The sequence below is a fragment of the Scomber japonicus genome, chromosome 8 (assembly GCF_027409825.1).
Source record: "Scomber japonicus isolate fScoJap1 chromosome 8, fScoJap1.pri, whole genome shotgun sequence".
In the NCBI taxonomy this organism is placed as follows: Eukaryota; Metazoa; Chordata; class Actinopteri; order Scombriformes; family Scombridae; genus Scomber; species Scomber japonicus.
The window spans coordinates 19,238,511-19,255,145 of record NC_070585.1 but is presented as its reverse complement, the minus strand read 5'-3'; the positions used below and the strand labels follow the sequence as shown (position 1 = coordinate 19,255,145).

The window sequence follows — 16,635 nt, the reverse complement described above, 5'->3', positions numbered from 1 at the left end:
TCTTCAACCAAGACATCCTATGCAAAGAACAACAATTCATCACAAAAATGGTTTTTATCCTGGCTTCTGGTTTTCGACTTGTCAGTTAATTACATGATTATTGCAGTCTACATCAGACTCTGTGGCGCAACGGTAGCGCGTCTGACTCCAGATCAGAAGGTTGCGTGTTCAAATCACGTCAGGGTCAAAATTTAAGCTTTAAAGCATATACTGAGTGAGTTGTTACACTTACAAGCAACTGCATTGTCTGTGGCCTTGTTTGCACCTGGCATTTCCATGCGTCTCATGTGGTCTGATCACAACTTGTCAGCTAATTACATGACTATTGCAGGTTGTGACGGTCTCTGTGGTGCAACCATAGACTGTATAAAAGAAATGGACCTAACATCCGTGACGTCACCCATTGGCTTGTGGCCTGCTGCTCGGAAGGCAATAGTTTCGAATCTAGGCAGCGCCATCTTGAAAATTTCAGGTGCATGCCGGGAAAAAAAGAACACGGATTCTACTTATATGGGCATGAGGCGAAGTCATGGGCGGAGCCAATGGCGGAGTGGGGAGGTGGTGATTGGTTGCGAGGGCTGGATCTCGAGGACATTGGTCAATCAACCTGTCAATCACGACTTAGCCACGCCCCAATGCACACCCTGCTTTATCGTCAAATATAAAATCAGGGAGGCCAAATTTTCACAAATGAAAACCAGACTGCATTGAAGAAGGCTTTAAACTAGCGATTGAGACCATAAACACATTTTGATAACGTTTACTGAGGTTAGAAATCAAGTGAGAAGTTGGTGAATTCTCCATTGACTTGTATAGAGACGGAAGTCCTTTTGAACACAAAACGGTCGCCCCCTGCTGGCCTTTTGATAGAATGCAGCTCTAAGTTACTTCCACGTTGGCCTCATTTCAGAGGACCGGAACTCCCCGCCTGGGTGCGACGGTAGCGCGTCTGAGTCTACATCAGAAGGTTGCGTGTTCAAATCATGTCAGGGTTAAAATTTGGCATTTCTGACATATACTCAATGTGTTGTTACAACAACAACTTTGTATATATGCTGCTGTGCACTTCTTCTGGTAACAACCTACTGTCTTACTGATACATTCAGTGCACCATGCTCTTACAAACTGTAACAATCTACTTTGAAACTCTTCAACCAAGACATCCTATGCAAAAAACAACAATTCATCACAAAAATGTTTTCTATCCTGGCTTCTGGTTTTCTGACTTGTCAGTTAATTACATGATTATTGCAGTCTACATCAGACTCTGTGGCGCAACGGTAGCGCGTCTGACTCCAGATCAGAAGGTTGCGTGTTCAAATCACGTCAGGGTCAAAATTTAAGCTTTAAAGCATATACTGAGTGAGTTGTTACACTTACAAGCAACTGCATTGTCTGTGGCCTTGTTTGCACCTGGCATTTCCATGCGTCTCATGTGGTCTGATCACAACTTGTCAGCTAATTACATGACTATTGCAGGTTGTGACGGTCTCTGTGGTGCAACCATAGACTGTATAAAAGAAATGGACCTAACATCCGTGACGTCACCCATTGGCTTGTGGCCTGCTGCTCGGAAGGCAATAGTTTCGAATCTAGGCAGCGCCATCTTGAAAATTTCAGGTGCATGCCGGGAAAAAAAGAACACGGATTCTACTTATATGGGCATGAGGCGAAGTCATGGGCGGAGCCAATGGCGGAGTGGGGAGGTGGTGATTGGTTGCGAGGGCTGGATCTCGAGGACATTGGTCAATCAACCTGTCAATCACGACTTAGCCACGCCCCAATGCACACCCTGCTTTATCGTCAAATATAAAATCAGGGAGGCCAAATTTTCACAAATGAAAACCAGACTGCATTGAAGAAGGCTTTAAACTAGCGATTGAGACCATAAACACATTTTGATAACGTTTACTGAGGTTAGAAATCAAGTGAGAAGTTGGTGAATTCTCCATTGACTTGTATAGAGACGGAAGTCCTTTTGAACACAAAACGGTCGCCCCCTGCTGGCCTTTTGATAGAATGCAGCTCTAAGTTACTTCCACGTTGGCCTCATTTCAGAGGACCGGAACTCCCCGCCTGGGTGCGACGGTAGCGCGTCTGAGTCTACATCAGAAGGTTGCGTGTTCAAATCAAGTCAGGGTCAAAAATTGGCATTTCTCTGACAGATACTAAATGTGTTGTTACAACAACCTTGTATATATGCTGCTGTGCACTTCTTCTGGTAACAACCTACTGTCTTACTGATACATTCAGTGCACCATGCTCTTACAAACTGTAACAATCTACTTTGAAACTCTTCAACCAAGACATCCTATGCAAAAAACAACAATTCATCACAAAAATGTTTTTTATCCTGGCTTCTGGTTTTCAACTTGTCAGTTAATTACATGATTATTGCAGTCTACATCAGACTCTGTGGCGCAACGGTAGCGCGTCTGACTCCAGATCAGAAGGTTGCGTGTTCAAATCACGTCAGGGTCAGAATTTAAGCTTTAAAGCATATACTGAATGAGTTGTTACACTTACAAGCAACTGCATTGTCTGTGGCCTTGTTTGCACTTGGCATTTCCATGCGTCTCATGTGGTCTGATCACAACTTGTCAGTTTATTACATGACTATTGCAGGTTGTAACGGTAGCACGTCTGACTCCAGATCAGAAGGCTACATGTTCAAATCATGTCAGGGTTAAAATTTGGCATTTCTGACATATACTCAATGTGTTGTTACAACAACAACTTTGTATATATGCTGCTGTGCACTTCTTCTGGTAACAACCTACTGTCTTACTGATACATTCAGTGCACCATGCTCTTACAAACTGTAACAATCTACTTTGAAACTCTTCAACCAAGACATCCTATGCAAAAAACAACAATTCATCACAAAAATGTTTTCTATCCTGGCTTCTGGTTTTCTGACTTGTCAGTTAATTACATGATTATTGCAGTCTACATCAGACTCTGTGGCGCAACGGTAGCGCGTCTGACTCCAGATCAGAAGGTTGCGTGTTCAAATCACGTCAGGGTCAAAATTTAAGCTTTAAAGCATATACTGAGTGAGTTGTTACACTTACAAGCAACTGCAATGTCTGTGGCCTTGTTTGCACCTGGCATTTCCATGCGTCTCATGTGGTCTGATCACAACTTGTCAGCTAATTACATGACTATTGCAGGTTGTGACAGACTCTGTGTTGCAACCATAGACTGTATAAAAGAAATGGACCTAACATCCGTGACGTCACCCATTGGCTTGTGGCCTGCTGTTCGGAAGGCAACAGTTTCGAATCTAGGCAGCGCCATCTTGAAAATTTCAGGTGCATGCCGGGAAAAAAAGAACACGGATTCTACTTAGATGGGCATGAGGCGAAGTCATGGGCGGAGCCAATGGCGGAGTTAGTGATTATTGCAGTCTACATCAGACTCTGTGGCGCAACGGTAGCGCGTCTGACTCCAGATCAGAAGGTTGCGTGTTCAAATCACGTCAGGGTCAGAATTTAAGCTTTAAAGCATATATTGAATGAGTTGTTACACTTACAAGCAACTGCATTGTCTGTGGCCTTGTTTGCACTTGGCATTTCCATGCGTCTCATGTGGTCTGATCACAACTTGTCAGCTAATTACATGACTATTGCAGGTTGTAACGGTAGCGCGTCTGACTCCAGATCAGAAGGCTGCATGTTCAAATCATGTCAGGGTTAAAATTTGGTATTTCTGACATATACTCAATGTGTTGTTACAACAACAACTTTGTATATACTGCTGTGCACTTCTTCTGGTAACAACCTACTGTCTTACTGATACATTCAGTGCACCGTGCTATTACAAACTGTAACAATCTACTTTGAAACTCTTCAACCAAGACATCCTATGCAAAGAACAACAATTCATCACAAAAATGGTTTTTATCCTGGCTTCTGGTTTTCGACTTGTCAGTTAATTACATGATTATTGCAGTCTACATCAGACTCTGTGGCGCAACGGTAGCGCGTCTGACTCCAGATCAGAAGGTTGCGTGTTCAAATCACGTCAGGGTCAAAATTTAAGCTTTAAAGCATATACTGAGTGAGTTGTTACACTTACAAGCAACTGCATTGTCTGTGGCCTTGTTTGCACCTGGCATTTCCATGCGTCTCATGTGGTCTGATCACAACTTGTCAGCTAATTACATGACTATTGCAGGTTGTGACAGACTCTGTGTTGCAACCATAGACTGTATAAAAGAAATGGACCTAACATCCGTGACGTCACCCATTGGCTTGTGGCCTGCTGCTCGGAAGGCAATAGTTTCGAATCTAGGCAGCGCCATCTTGAAAATTTCAGGTGCATGCCGGGAAAAAAAGAACACGGATTCTACTTATATGGGCATGAGGCGAAGTCATGGGCGGAGCCAATGGCGGAGTGGGGAGGTGGTGATTGGTTGCGAGGGCTGGATCTCGAGGACATTGGTCAATCAACCTGTCAATCACGACTTAGCCACGCCCCAATGCACCGCTGCTTTATCGTCAAATATAAAATCAGGGAGGCCAAATTTTCACAAATGAAAACCAGACTGCATTGAAGAAGGCTTTAAACTAGCGATTGAGACCATAAACACATTTTGATAACGTTTACTGAGGTTAGAAATCAAGTGAGAAATTGGTGAATTCTCCATTGACTTGTATAGAGACGGAAGTCCTTTTGAACACAAAACGGTCGCCCCCTGCTGGCCTTTTGATAGAATGCAGCTCTAAGTTACTTCCACGTTGGCCTCATTTCAGAGGACCGGAACTCCCCGCCTGGGTGCGACGGTAGCGCGTCTGAGTCTACATCAGAAGGTTGCGTGTTCAAATCAAGTCAGGGTCAAAAATTGGCATTTCTCTGACAGATACTAAATGTGTTGTTACAACAACCTTGTATATATGCTGCTGTGCACTTCTTCTGGTAACAACCTACTGTCTTACTGATACATTCAGTGCACCATGCTCTTACAAACTATAACAATCTACTTTGAAACTCTTCAACCAAGACATCCTATGCAAAAAACAACAATTCATCACAAAAATGTTTTTTATCCTGGCTTCTGGTTTTCAACTTGTCATTTAATTACATGATTATTGCAGTCTACATCAGACTCTGTGGCGCAACGGTAGCGCGTCTGACTCCAGATCAGAAGGTTGCGTGTTCAAATCACGTCAGGGTCAGAATTTAAGCTTTAAAGCATATACTGAATGAGTTGTTACACTTACAAGCAACTGCATTGTCTGTGGCCTTGTTTGCACTTGGCATTTCCATGCGTCTCATGTGGTCTGATCACAACTTGTCAGCTAATTACATGACTATTGCAGGTTGTAACGGTAGCGCGTCTGACTCCAGATCAGAAGGCTGCATGTTCAAATCATGTCAGGGTTAAAATTTGGCATTTCTGACATATACTCAATGTGTTGTTACAACAACAACTTTGTATATATGCTGCTGTGCACTTCTTCTGGTAACAACCTACTGTCTTACTGATACATTCAGTGCACCGTGCTCTTACAAACTGTAACAATCTACTTTGAAACTCTTCAACCAAGACATCCTATGCAAAAAACAACAATTCATCACAAAAATGTTTTCTATCCTGGCTTCTGGTTTTCTGACTTGTCAGTTAATTACATGATTATTGCAGTCTACATCAGACTCTGTGGCGCAACGGTAGCGCGTCTGACTCCAGATCAGAAGGTTGCGTGTTCAAATCACGTCAGGGTCAAAATTTAAGCTTTAAAGCATATACTGAGTGAGTTGTTACACTTACAAGCAACTGCAATGTCTGTGGCCTTGTTTGCACCTGGCATTTCCATGCGTCTCATGTGGTCTGATCACAACTTGTCAGCTAATTACATGACTATTGCAGGTTGTGACAGACTCTGTGTTGCAACCATAGACTGTATAAAAGAAATGGACGTAACATCCGTGACGTCACCCATTGGCTTGTGGCCTGCTGTTCGGAAGGCAACAGTTTCGAATCTAGGCAGCGCCATCTTGAAAATTTCAGGTGCATGCCGGGAAAAAAAGAACACGGATTCTACTTATATGGGCATGAGGCGAAGTCATGGGCGGAGCCAATGGCGGAGTTAGTGATTATTGCAGTCTACATCAGACTCTGTGGCGCAAAGGTAGCGCGTCTGACTCCAGATCAGAAGGTTGCATGTTCAAATCACGTCAGGGTCAGAATTTAAGCTTTAAAGCATATACTGAATGAGTTGTTACACTTACAAGCAACTGCATTGTCTGTGGCCTTGTTTGCACTTGGCATTTCCATGCGTCTCATGTGGTCTGATCACAACTTGTCAGCTAATTACATGACTATTGCAGGTTGTAACGGTAGCGCGTCTGACTCCAGATCAGAAGGCTGCATGTTCAAATCATGTCAGGGTTAAAATTTGGTATTTCTGACATATACTCAATGTGTTGTTACAACAACAACTTTGTATATATGCTGCTGTGCACTTCTTCTGGTAACAACCTACTGTCTTACTGATACATTCAGTGCACCATGCTCTTACAAACTGTAACAATCTACTTTGAAACTCTTCAACCAAGACATCCTATGCAAAGAACAACAATTCATCACAAAAATGTTTTCTATCCTGGCTTCTGGTTTTCTGACTTGTCAGTTAATTACATGATTATTGCAGTCTACATCAGACTCTGTGGCGCAACGGTAGCGCGTCTGACTCCAGATCAGAAGGTTGCGTGTTCAAATCACGTCAGGGTCAAAATTTAAGCTTTAAAGCATATACTGAGTGAGTTGTTACACTTACAAGCAACTGCAATGTCTGTGGCCTTGTTTGCACCTGGCATTTCCATGCGTCTCATGTGGTCTGATCACAACTTGTCAGCTAATTACATGACTATTGCAGGTTGTGACAGACTCTGTGTTGCAACCATAGACTGTATAAAAGAAATGGACCTAACATCCGTGACGTCACCCATTGGCTTGTGGCCTGCTGTTCGGAAGGCAACAGTTTCGAATCTAGGCAGCGCCATCTTGAAAATTTCAGGTGCATGCCGGGAAAAAAAGAACACGGATTCTACTTAGATGGGCATGAGGCGAAGTCATGGGCGGAGCCAATGGCGGAGTTAGTGATTATTGCAGTCTACATCAGACTCTGTGGCGCAACGGTAGCGCGTCTGACTCCAGATCAGAAGGTTGCATGTTCAAATCACGTCAGGGTCAGAATTTAAGCTTTAAAGCATATACTGAATGAGTTGTTACACTTACAAGCAACTGCATTGTCTGTGGCCTTGTTTGCACTTGGCATTTCCATGCGTCTCATGTGGTCTGATCACAACTTGTCAGCTAATTACATGACTATTGCAGGTTGTAACGGTAGCGCGTCTGACTCCAGATCAGAAGGCTGCATGTTCAAATCATGTCAGGGTTAAAATTTGGTATTTCTGACATATACTCAATGTGTTGTTACAACAACAACTTTGTATATACTGCTGTGCACTTCTTCTGGTAACAACCTACTGTCTTACTGATACATTCAGTGCACCGTGCTATTACAAACTGTAACAATCTACTTTGAAACTCTTCAACCAAGACATCCTATGCAAAGAACAACAATTCATCACAAAAATGGTTTTTATCCTGGCTTCTGGTTTTCGACTTGTCAGTTAATTACATGATTATTGCAGTCTACATCAGACTCTGTGGCGCAACGGTAGCGCGTCTGACTCCAGATCAGAAGGTTGCGTGTTCAAATCACGTCAGGGTCAAAATTTAAGCTTTAAAGCATATACTGAGTGAGTTGTTACACTTACAAGCAACTGCATTGTCTGTGGCCTTGTTTGCACCTGGCATTTCCATGCGTCTCATGTGGTCTGATCACAACTTGTCAGCTAATTACATGACTATTGCAGGTTGTGACAGACTCTGTGTTGCAACCATAGACTGTATAAAAGAAATGGACCTAACATCCGTGACGTCACCCATTGGCTTGTGGCCTGCTGCTCGGAAGGCAATAGTTTCGAATCTAGGCAGCGCCATCTTGAAAATTTCAGGTGCATGCCGGGAAAAAAAGAACACGGATTCTACTTATATGGGCATGAGGCGAAGTCATGGGCGGAGCCAATGGCGGAGTGGGGAGGTGGTGATTGGTTGCGAGGGCTGGATCTCGAGGACATTGGTCAATCAACCTGTCAATCACGACTTAGCCACGCCCCAATGCACCGCTGCTTTATCGTCAAATATAAAATCAGGGAGGCCAAATTTTCACAAATGAAAACCAGACTGCATTGAAGAAGGCTTTAAACTAGCGATTGAGACCATAAACACATTTTGATAACGTTTACTGAGGTTAGAAATCAAGTGAGAAATTGGTGAATTCTCCATTGACTTGTATAGAGACGGAAGTCCTTTTGAACACAAAACGGTCACCCCCTGCTGGCCTTTTGATAGAATGCAGCTCTAAGTTACTTCCACGTTGGCCTCATTTCAGAGGACCGGAACTCCCCACCTGGGTGCGACGGTAGCGCGTCTGAGTCTACATCAGAAGGTTGCGTGTTCAAATCAAGTCAGGGTCAAAAATTGGCATTTCTCTGACAGATACTAAATGTGTTGTTACAACAACCTTGTATATATACTGCTGTGCACTTCTTCTGGTAACAACCTACTGTCTTACTGATACATTCAGTGCACCATGCTCTTACAAACTATAACAATCTACTTTGAAACTCTTCAACCAAGACATCCTATGCAAAAAACAACAATTCATCACAAAAATGTTTTTTATCCTGGCTTCTGGTTTTCAACTTGTCATTTAATTACATGATTATTGCAGTCTACATCAGACTCTGTGGCGCAACGGTAGCGCGTCTGACTCCAGATCAGAAGGTTGCGTGTTCAAATCACGTCAGGGTCAGAATTTAAGCTTTAAAGCATATACTGAATGAGTTGTTACACTTACAAGCAACTGCATTGTCTGTGGCCTTGTTTGCACTTGGCATTTCCATGCGTCTCATGTGGTCTGATCACAACTTGTCAGCTAATTACATGACTATTGCAGGTTGTAACGGTAGCGCGTCTGACTCCAGATCAGAAGGCTGCATGTTCAAATCATGTCAGGGTTAAAATTTGGCATTTCTGACATATACTCAATGTGTTGTTACAACAACAACTTTGTATATATGCTGCTGTGCACTTCTTCTGGTAACAACCTACTGTCTTACTGATACATTCAGTGCACCATGCTCTTACAAACTGTAACAATCTACTTTGAAACTCTTCAACCAAGACATCCTATGCAAAAAACAACAATTCATCACAAAAATGTTTTCTATCCTGGCTTCTGGTTTTCTGACTTGTCAGTTAATTACATGATTATTGCAGTCTACATCAGACTCTGTGGCGCAACGGTAGCGCGTCTGACTCCAGATCAGAAGGTTGCGTGTTCAAATCACGTCAGGGTCAAAATTTAAGCTTTAAAGCATATACTGAGTGAGTTGTTACACTTACAAGCAACTGCAATGTCTGTGGCCTTGTTTGCACCTGGCATTTCCATGCGTCTCATGTGGTCTGATCACAACTTGTCAGCTAATTACATGACTATTGCAGGTTGTGACAGACTCTGTGTTGCAACCATAGACTGTATAAAAGAAATGGACGTAACATCCGTGACGTCACCCATTGGCTTGTGGCCTGCTGTTCGGAAGGCAACAGTTTCGAATCTAGGCAGCGCCATCTTGAAAATTTCAGGTGCATGCCGGGAAAAAAAGAACACGGATTCTACTTATATGGGCATGAGGCGAAGTCATGGGCGGAGCCAATGGCGGAGTTAGTGATTATTGCAGTCTACATCAGACTCTGTGGCGCAAAGGTAGCGCGTCTGACTCCAGATCAGAAGGTTGCATGTTCAAATCACGTCAGGGTCAGAATTTAAGCTTTATAGCATATACTGAATGAGTTGTTACACTTACAAGCAACTGCAATGTCTGTGGCCTTGTTTGCACTTGGCATTTCCATGCGTCTCATGTGGTCTGATCACAACTTGTCAGCTAATTACATGACTATTGCAGGTTGTAACGGTAGCGCGTCTGACTCCAGATCAGAAGGCTGCATGTTCAAATCATGTCAGGGTTAAAATTTGGCATTTCTGACATGTACTCAATGTGTTGTTACAACAACTTTGTATATATGCTGCTGTGCACTTCTTCTGGTAACAACCTACTGTCTTACTGATACATTCAGTGCACCGTGCTATTACAAACTATAACAATCTACTTTGAAACTCTTCAACCAAGACATCCTATGCAAAAAACAACAATTCATCACAAAAATGTTTTCTATCCTGGCTTCTGGTTTTCTGACTTGTCAGTTAATTACATGATTATTGCAGTCTACATCAGACTCTGTGGCGCAACGGTAGCGCGTCTGACTCCAGATCAGAAGGTTGCGTGTTCAAATCACGTCAGGGTCAAAATTTGGCATCTCTGACATATACTAGATGTGTTACAACAACAACTTTGTATATATGCTGCTGTGCACTTCTTCTGTTAACAACCACAATGTATCAGTATCTTACTGATACATTCAGTCCACCTTGCTCTTAAAAACTATAACAATCTACCCTAAAACTCTTCAACCAAGACATCTTATGCAAAAAACAACAATTCATCACAAAAATGGTTTTTATCCTGGCTTCTGGTTTTCGACTTGTCATTTAATTACATGATTATTGCAGTCTACATCAGACTCTGTGGCGCAACGGTAACGTGTCTGACTCCAGATCAGAAGGTTGTTTGTTGAAATCACATCAGGGTCAATATTTACGCTGTCCAAACTACTCTAATTGTGCATACAGTATCACACTGTGGCATTATAATAAATATTTTGTAGGTACCTGGTGTATAGATATGTGATATATATATGATGTACATATATGTAGAAACTGATCAATGAACCAGTGCTGTGTGCCCCTTATTACACAGTTGTGTGTTCTTGTCAGGGTCTCAGTGAGAATTTTTCATGTATCAGAGAGACACATAATCACAGGTTGGAATGGTCTCTTTCCTGTAAGGCTGTTATTGTCGGTCATTATCTTCTAATTCTGAAAACCCCGGGGACCATTATCATAAATGTACTATGAATAACAGGCTGGTCAACACTTGTTTAACAGCTTTTAGTTTTTAATATTTAGGGCCTGTCTTTTATTTTGCTCTCCAGTTTCAATATTTCTTTTGTTTTTTATGCAAGGGATTTAACAGAGGCTTATCCTTATGTGTTCCACCCCTACATGTTTGAATTGTAACTTTGATACAAATCTGAGTTTTCTTAATCTGTTTCTCGGCTCCCTTTAAGTTGCTTTTTTTACTAACAGATTGCATTATTTCCTCTCTGCCTGCTGCTTTTTAAAACCTTTCCAGTCTGCTGTCACCTCCTGGGGATTTCTGGTGAGGAATTGAGACCAAGAAGTGCCAAAATTAGAGTAAATGAAAGTATGAAGCAGATGGTGGAGGTCTTTTTTCCTGGCAATGGTGTGGGTTGTTACAGCCAATTAGACATCAACTTATTAATGAGACAGTTTTACACATCTCGAAGAATAATTACCTTGTAAACAGTTATTGTAGTTTGATGACTGACAACCAGCAAGAAGACAGGAGGAAAAAGAAGAGGGATAAAGGGGGAAATAGGAAGGAAGGAAGAAAGAAAGAAAAAAAGAAGTTAAAGTAGAAAGAAGAACAAAAACAAACAAGGAAGGGAGACAGAATGTATGAAGGAAAGAAAGCAAGAAGAGAAAAAGGATGAAATAGAAGGAAAGAAGGAATGAATAACTAACCAAGACAAGAAAGAAAGACGGAGTAAAAAAAAAGGACTCACTGAGCATCCTGCAGATGCCCATCACGGTCTGGAAGACTGGGTTGGAGAAGCAGGCGCGGAGCCGCACAGTGATCCCGTTGGGCAGACCCAGCTTCAGGGGCTTGTGTTGGGGCATGAAGATCAGCCGAGCGTCGGCGTGGACGCCGTACTTCTCCAGAGTCCAGGCCGTCCTCAGCAGCCACTTCTGCTTCTGCTCCCACCACAGCGCATGGTCCGACCAATCCCGCTTCATCTCTGCGGAGGCCAGACACAAAACACCTCATTACACACTGAGTTATTATCATCTATTAGATTAATTTCAGGTGGTGATGCGTCATTTGACTCGTCTTCTTTAATCACAGAACAACTGCCAGTGATAGACCAGGCATGTTCTTGCCTCAGCAACTCCTGGTGGCCTCTAACTAATTAATTGAAATGACAATTAATTGCCAATTAGCTCGAAAAAATACGACCAAATCGCCTCTCTGTCTGAGATCATATTTACATGTAGGCTATGAGGCACAAACCTTGTTTTGTCGATTATCAGTTAGCTCTATTCGTGATCTTCATAAGTCCCTGACCATTAATAGCCTACTGATGTTTTACCATATACCACTAGATATGGAGGCGCTGTAGAGTTTAAAGCCAATGTTTGGCCTTTCTAGTGGTAGTACATGAAGTAACCACGGAGTGAGTGGCAACGACGTAAGACTCTGTGGCGCAACGGTAGCGCGTCTGACTCCAGATCAGAAGGTTGCGTGTTCAAATCACGTCAGGGTCAAATCGTTTGCTTTGCAATGATCGGAAACATCTAGTATTTTAACAGAAATGCTGTGAGAACGTAAGTAATTTGACCAGGTTTGTCCAGTATCAGTACCTCAACAACTGAAAAGTGACAGCTGAATTTGTGTCCAAAGCAGTTGTGTTTTATGAATACTCATCATCAATAGGCATCATTTCAAAATTCCCAGTTTGCTAATGAGGCTGATTTTCTTAATTGCAAAGATTAACCCATTTTGGACATCAAATCATTTTCACCTGATGAGAGCAAAGTTGATTGTAAAGGTCATAAAGAGATAGCAGCATTCAACGCGGATTGTGTTTCAGGCGGTAAAAGAATCAAACAGCTTATTCCAATGAATGGGCAGCATAAGACACATAAGCAACAAATATTGTACTGACAAATAAAATGAACAATTTACGGTTAAAATACTATCAGTTTAACACACGGTGGAAAAGAGATAAAAATAAATACATATTTGGCTGTGTTTTTTGTTAGTCTTGACTAATATTTTGCAATCTTAACTGATAAGTTATACCAGCATGATCAGATACTTCTGCTGGTTTTGTTCATAACAAGACAATCAAAAGTACCAGTGATGATCATGTCAAAAAGTGGATGATAGTCATCTGTGAAGCACTAAACTGTATAAAAGCTGCTATACAATTACAATTTTATTGATTGATTGATTGAATGGAGAGGTGTGGTATAATGGGGCATGGTGAAAGTTATTGCTTGGTATAAAAATGTATAAAAGCTCAACCAAAAATAATATTTACTTTGGTAAAACAGACAAGTATGTAATGTTACACAGGTTTATATTAACAAGACACATTCTTAATGCATGACTCATGATGATTTAAAGCATGGTAAATGCAGGACACATCATTTATTCCTGTTGCTCACTATTAAGAAATTATCAAGTCACTATGAATTTATGTGATTACTTAATTCTTAATGGATCATCAGTCAGTGTTATATGGTATTTAGTTAAATATAGAAAAGGGATGAGCTTCTTGGAAAGCAGAACATCTATTCTTGTGGAAATATGAAGCTGTTTGAAGCTTTATCAATCATTACTGGTATGTATTAAATCATCATAAGTCATGGATTAGTTCTGCACTACTTACACATGTGTTTTGCAACCTTAATATAAACTGTTACTTGTTAATATATGCAAATTCTGGCGTGTCCATGCAAAGCTATTTCTAGTCTGTGCAAGTAACTGACAAACTGAGCGCCTCTCTGAGCCAAACAGAAGCAGACAGACAGTGACCTACGTGTCTTCTCCACCAGTTTGAGGATCACCCCTCCCACGTGGAGGTCAGAGGCCACGCTGACGGTGACAGACGGGGCATCAGGCCCCAGGTCCTCCACGGTGACTGACAGGTCCCACGCCGCCATACTTGGAGAAAGAGAGGAAGAGAGAGAAATGCAGGAGACAGGTCTGATAGAGCAGAGTTGAGTGGACAGAAACCAAGAAAGAAGTATAAACCAGGAGAGACAAAGACAGAGAAAGTGAAAAATTCAGAGATTTAGTATCAGTGTTATATAATTCGGTTTAATTCCTTATTATAAAATCTTGCGAGTGAATTAAGTAAAATACCCTTTAAAAGATCTATTATCTGTGTGTCAAGGTCTTGTGTTACATAAAGTAGTAAAACAAAAAAGCCAGAATAATTTCAATTACTGTTACCCAATGTAGACAATGCAACAACATTTTTAAATGGTGATTTTTGTCAAATTTAAATAGACGTCAAATTTAACCCAGAACACTTTGTATCTATAAAGATGTGTACCAGCTGCATAAATACATATATTCTTGTGTATTCAGGGTCACTTTAGTAAAAGTCATAAAACGTAGGGCTAGATGATAGGTGTTAAGGGTGTTTTTACCACAAATGGTTCAAATTTGACGTGAACAGTATGTGAACGTTTGTGAGGGTTACTCCCTCTTCTGGTTTTATATCATGTTAGTATAACTGCCAACTTCTAATCTGACATGAAAAATGCTCACTATGCCAAGTTTAGTGTGTTAAGTGTGTGAGAGCAAAATCATGCACTTTTATGTGCTCACATTAAATCTGAGTTTAAGATGTGACACCTACAAGCAGGATTTGTGACATGCCCATCGTTGTCCAATATGCAACTTATTGAGCAACTTTCAGTTAACAAACCATGCGAAAGGACTTTTCAGTGAAGCAAAAGAAGCAGGTGTCATTTTTTTTTTTACAAGGTATAACTTCTCTGTGGAAAGATTAATCAGATACAATTAATCCAGAGGAAGTGTATTTTTAAATATGTCTACGCGAGATGTGTAAAAAAAGAATAAAAACCCCCATCAACATCACAGTTTCATTACATCATACTGCATAATTAGGTAAAACTTTTTTTTTAAACTGAAAAATATGGTGGAGCAATAATTATTTACAATTAAAGATCCTGCATTCAAAATGTTACATAACCTGAAGTACATAGGTATTAGCAGTAACAGGCATGTAAAGTATCAAAAGTACTAATTTTGCAGATGTATTAGTATCTTTGTACTATATTAAGCAGCATGTTATGCTGAGTGAGGTTTCATCTATTTTTAAGTCGTGCTGTTTGATAGATGCTATGTGTTGCTATTAACACTATAGCAATGCATTGTATTCTATTTTAAAAAGTCCAGTGAAAAGCTGCAATTTATCTGCTTTAACAGTAAGAATTTGATATAACAACAACTCAACAAAAAACACACAAATATAAACATACGTTTTTGAGGACATTTAAGATATTAAACGAGACAAAGAAAAGCTAAAGGGCATGCTGAGAAGAAATACTTTAACCAACTGTCCAATATCACATGATACTGTGTAACACTGACACACACACACACACACACACTGGATGGTGGAGTTTCTGTCTAGATGTCCAGCTTGACAAGTGCATGATGGGAGCTTCCTGTTTTTGAACTATCACCATGGAGGCACGCTTCCGCTTTCTGACTGGCCCAAGGTGGGATATTCATCCAATGCCTCCATGGCCACCCAATGCATGTGTGTGAACATGTGAGTGGGATTGTATTAAAAATCATCACATTTGTGGATGAAAGTGAGCGTTTCCTCCATATGTTTAAAGTTTCAAGGTGTAATATCGCAGACAATGGCACAAAGACGACAATGACACCCACATGACATGCCTGCACCCATCTTCAAGCCTAAATATTTATTTTTTTATTTTCCTCTCTCTGAACATATATTCTGATATGTGACCTATTAACCTCTTACCTTATACAGTGAAAAGTGACCCAATAAAAAACCCCAGATCTGTATATTTAACACAGGAGCCTCCGACGTTCACACCCTGCCCTGTCTTTCTCTCTTCATGCTTTCTCCCTTTCTCTGACATTCGCACACCCAAACAGTCAAACACACTTTTAAGGACAATACCGTCAGTCTCCTTTGTTCAAGTTTTTGAGAAATGAATGCTCTTCCTCTTCCTCGGTCACACCTCTGAAGAAGTTTCCCAGGTTTTCTGTGGAAAATGTGCAGCAGTAGTTTCACCTTTCTCAGGGCGGGATGTGGTCTGTAGCTTTGTCTTTGTTGCATGTGTCATTTCTGTAGAGAAGTCTTGTTCCTCTTTTTTGTCGGTTTCCGCCTAGCGGAAATGTCAAGAGCATTTTGACTGACATGCGCGTGTGATCATATTGAGCAATGGGTGTCACATAGCATATGTAGGAAACAAGATATTAAATGGACAGACAACACACATTGTCACTCTCCTCCCTTTGTAACACCCTGTTTGAACTTACACACACAGTAGATTAGTCAAATTTTGTGTTGCAAGATCAGCGAAGAGCAATTTTAGGGTGTGTGTTAGCAATTCATTTTCTTACGTTTTGAAAAAAAAAAGATGCTTTTGTAGGTTTTGTTGGAATGACAGATGGAAATTTTGAGAAACAATAACTTGATAGTATCCAGAAACACAAGGTTTCTTGTCTGTGGAATAAATCCAAATGATCTTGTTGACATTGCAGATTAACCCTGAGTTC

At 41.1% G+C, this 16,635-nt stretch overlaps 1 protein-coding gene and 17 non-coding genes across 18 annotated transcripts in view; 17 read left to right on the top strand and 1 right to left on the bottom strand.

Moving 5' to 3' along the window:
* The window catches only part of fermt3b (FERM domain containing kindlin 3b), a 38,408-nt gene extending 22,111 nt beyond the window's left edge, over positions 1 to 16,297 (bottom strand). The window contains exons 1-3 of the mRNA XM_053323265.1: positions 16,034 to 16,297; positions 13,883 to 14,049; positions 11,843 to 12,076 (exon numbers count right to left, since the gene is read on the bottom strand). Coding sequence (XP_053179240.1) covers positions 11,843 to 12,076; positions 13,883 to 14,006 — 358 coding nt within the window. The 5' untranslated portion in view covers positions 14,007 to 14,049; positions 16,034 to 16,297. The remainder of the gene's footprint in view (positions 1 to 11,842; positions 12,077 to 13,882; positions 14,050 to 16,033) is intronic.
* Positions 116 to 187, top strand: trnaw-cca (transfer RNA tryptophan (anticodon CCA)). Its single transcript has one exon. It is a non-coding gene; the product is annotated as a tRNA-Trp (tRNA).
* On the top strand, positions 1,264 to 1,335 carry trnaw-cca (transfer RNA tryptophan (anticodon CCA)). The gene has a single exon. It is a non-coding gene; the product is annotated as a tRNA-Trp (tRNA).
* trnaw-cca (transfer RNA tryptophan (anticodon CCA)) lies at positions 2,410 to 2,481 on the top strand. Its single transcript has one exon. It is a non-coding gene; the product is annotated as a tRNA-Trp (tRNA).
* Positions 2,958 to 3,029, top strand: trnaw-cca (transfer RNA tryptophan (anticodon CCA)). Its single transcript has one exon. It is a non-coding gene; the product is annotated as a tRNA-Trp (tRNA).
* On the top strand, positions 3,419 to 3,490 carry trnaw-cca (transfer RNA tryptophan (anticodon CCA)). Its single transcript has one exon. It is a non-coding gene; the product is annotated as a tRNA-Trp (tRNA).
* Positions 3,964 to 4,035, top strand: trnaw-cca (transfer RNA tryptophan (anticodon CCA)). Its single transcript has one exon. It is a non-coding gene; the product is annotated as a tRNA-Trp (tRNA).
* On the top strand, positions 5,109 to 5,180 carry trnaw-cca (transfer RNA tryptophan (anticodon CCA)). The gene has a single exon. It is a non-coding gene; the product is annotated as a tRNA-Trp (tRNA).
* Positions 5,657 to 5,728, top strand: trnaw-cca (transfer RNA tryptophan (anticodon CCA)). Its single transcript has one exon. It is a non-coding gene; the product is annotated as a tRNA-Trp (tRNA).
* On the top strand, positions 6,118 to 6,189 carry trnaw-cca (transfer RNA tryptophan (anticodon CCA)). Its single transcript has one exon. It is a non-coding gene; the product is annotated as a tRNA-Trp (tRNA).
* On the top strand, positions 6,666 to 6,737 carry trnaw-cca (transfer RNA tryptophan (anticodon CCA)). Its single transcript has one exon. It is a non-coding gene; the product is annotated as a tRNA-Trp (tRNA).
* On the top strand, positions 7,127 to 7,198 carry trnaw-cca (transfer RNA tryptophan (anticodon CCA)). Its single transcript has one exon. It is a non-coding gene; the product is annotated as a tRNA-Trp (tRNA).
* Positions 7,672 to 7,743, top strand: trnaw-cca (transfer RNA tryptophan (anticodon CCA)). The gene has a single exon. It is a non-coding gene; the product is annotated as a tRNA-Trp (tRNA).
* trnaw-cca (transfer RNA tryptophan (anticodon CCA)) lies at positions 8,817 to 8,888 on the top strand. The gene has a single exon. It is a non-coding gene; the product is annotated as a tRNA-Trp (tRNA).
* trnaw-cca (transfer RNA tryptophan (anticodon CCA)) lies at positions 9,365 to 9,436 on the top strand. Its single transcript has one exon. It is a non-coding gene; the product is annotated as a tRNA-Trp (tRNA).
* On the top strand, positions 9,826 to 9,897 carry trnaw-cca (transfer RNA tryptophan (anticodon CCA)). The gene has a single exon. It is a non-coding gene; the product is annotated as a tRNA-Trp (tRNA).
* Positions 10,371 to 10,442, top strand: trnaw-cca (transfer RNA tryptophan (anticodon CCA)). Its single transcript has one exon. It is a non-coding gene; the product is annotated as a tRNA-Trp (tRNA).
* Positions 12,531 to 12,602, top strand: trnaw-cca (transfer RNA tryptophan (anticodon CCA)). Its single transcript has one exon. It is a non-coding gene; the product is annotated as a tRNA-Trp (tRNA).
* Positions 16,298 to 16,635: the final 338 nt, after the last annotated feature.